Below are 1,410 nucleotides of genomic sequence, written 5' to 3'. Positions count from 1 at the left end.
AAAAGCCTCATTTCTCTGTTTCCTAGGCAGCGGGAACTCTTCTACATCCTCCTGGCATATTCGGAGTATAACCCGGTGAGTATTCCCGGCAGTGACGTTCCCGGGCAGTATTTCCCTGTTCACAGGAGTGGGTGTCTGGTGGGGGTGTCGCTGTTTCTTTTAAAGTTAGTATTTGTGACCCCCGGGGATATAGGAGGTAGGACTCCAGCTCACTGCTGGCATAAACCTCCCAGCAAGGGGGTGATCTCAAGGGGTCAAGCTGAGACACAAAGAAGTCAGGTCTGGACTCCTGGTGTCACCTGGGTCTGACCACCACTTCTCAGAACAAGAAATGACGCCCTCCTCCTGGGGCTGCCCCAAAGCCCAGGAGCTTGGCAGGGTCGCACGCAGGATGGTGCTATCAGGAGACAGTTTGGAGAAGGTGCTGAAGTGCCTGATGGACTTGGCTCTTGTCATGAAATGAATTTGCATCCTGAGGAAGCCTATTCTTCAGAGGAAGACTCCCCAGTCACCTCTGCCCTATCCAATGACATGAGTCCTCCCAGGTGACCTCAGCCTTCCCAGGTGATGTCCTTCCACGGTGACTCTGGCTTTTGCAGGAGGTGGGCTACTGCAGGGACCTGAGCCACATCGCAGCCTTGTTCCTCCTTTATCTGCCTGAGGAGGATGCATTCTGGGCACTGGTGCAGCTGCTGGCCAGGGAGAGGCATTCCCTGCAGGGTAGGTGGACAGCTGCCCCTGGGACGTCATGCAGCCAGACCCTAGGATGGCCACCCTGGCCAGGTAATCTCGGATTTCAGCCAAGGCACCTTCCTTGTGTCGCCAGCTCCTTGGGAGTCTTTAGGATGTCTTTGCTGAGGGTCCCACAGGAGTCTGCGGCTGACCCCCAAAGCCAAAGTTAGATGTCTTTCATCCCCATCTGCAGAGGGCATCTCATCCTCCCCGTGGCCACCCTCTGTGTCCTGCAGCCACGCCCTCCGGCTCTGATTGTGTGCAACTGACTCTCCCCTCCCTGAGAGTCCTCCTCCCCTCCAGCTGCCCGGGCTCCTGCTGCCCTTGGTGCCCACAAATGGGCTGACTAAGCTCAGGTGGCAGCATCTCCCCAACCCGTGTCCCCTGGCCCGACCCCACTTCCAGGAGACAACCAGGAAGCCCAGCACCCACCCTGTTCTGGCCGCCATGTGGTGGCCTCAAAGTCAGGCTTGCCCTTTTTGCACTCTGGTCCAGGAGGCCTCCAGGGGAACCTCCAGCCAGGCTCCAGGGGATGTTCCTGCCCCACGTCCCCAGGGCAAAGGCCACCTGGTAGGGTCACCAGATGGGAGGGTGAAAGGCCTTGAGGTTTGGGGGCGTCTCCAGTTGCCCAGCTCTTCCAGCTGATGGCTCCACATCTTGGGGGAAGGCTCTGATTTC

General features: G+C 58.3%; 1 protein-coding gene across 1 annotated transcript in view; it reads left to right on the top strand.

Moving 5' to 3' along the window:
* Positions 1-1,410, top strand: part of LOC105539088 (TBC1 domain family member 3B-like) — a 23,578-nt gene that overhangs the window by 15,291 nt on the left and 6,877 nt on the right. Inside the window, 2 exon segments of the mRNA XM_011979208.1 lie at positions 27-75; positions 600-720. Coding sequence (XP_011834598.1) covers positions 27-75; positions 600-720 — 170 coding nt within the window.

This window comes from Mandrillus leucophaeus, unplaced genomic scaffold (genome assembly GCF_000951045.1).
Source record: "Mandrillus leucophaeus isolate KB7577 unplaced genomic scaffold, Mleu.le_1.0 Scaffold1038, whole genome shotgun sequence".
NCBI lineage: Eukaryota > Metazoa > Chordata > Mammalia > Primates > Cercopithecidae > Mandrillus > Mandrillus leucophaeus.
The sequence above is the reverse complement of the archived record's forward strand: the minus strand, read 5'-3'. Positions and strand labels throughout refer to the sequence as shown.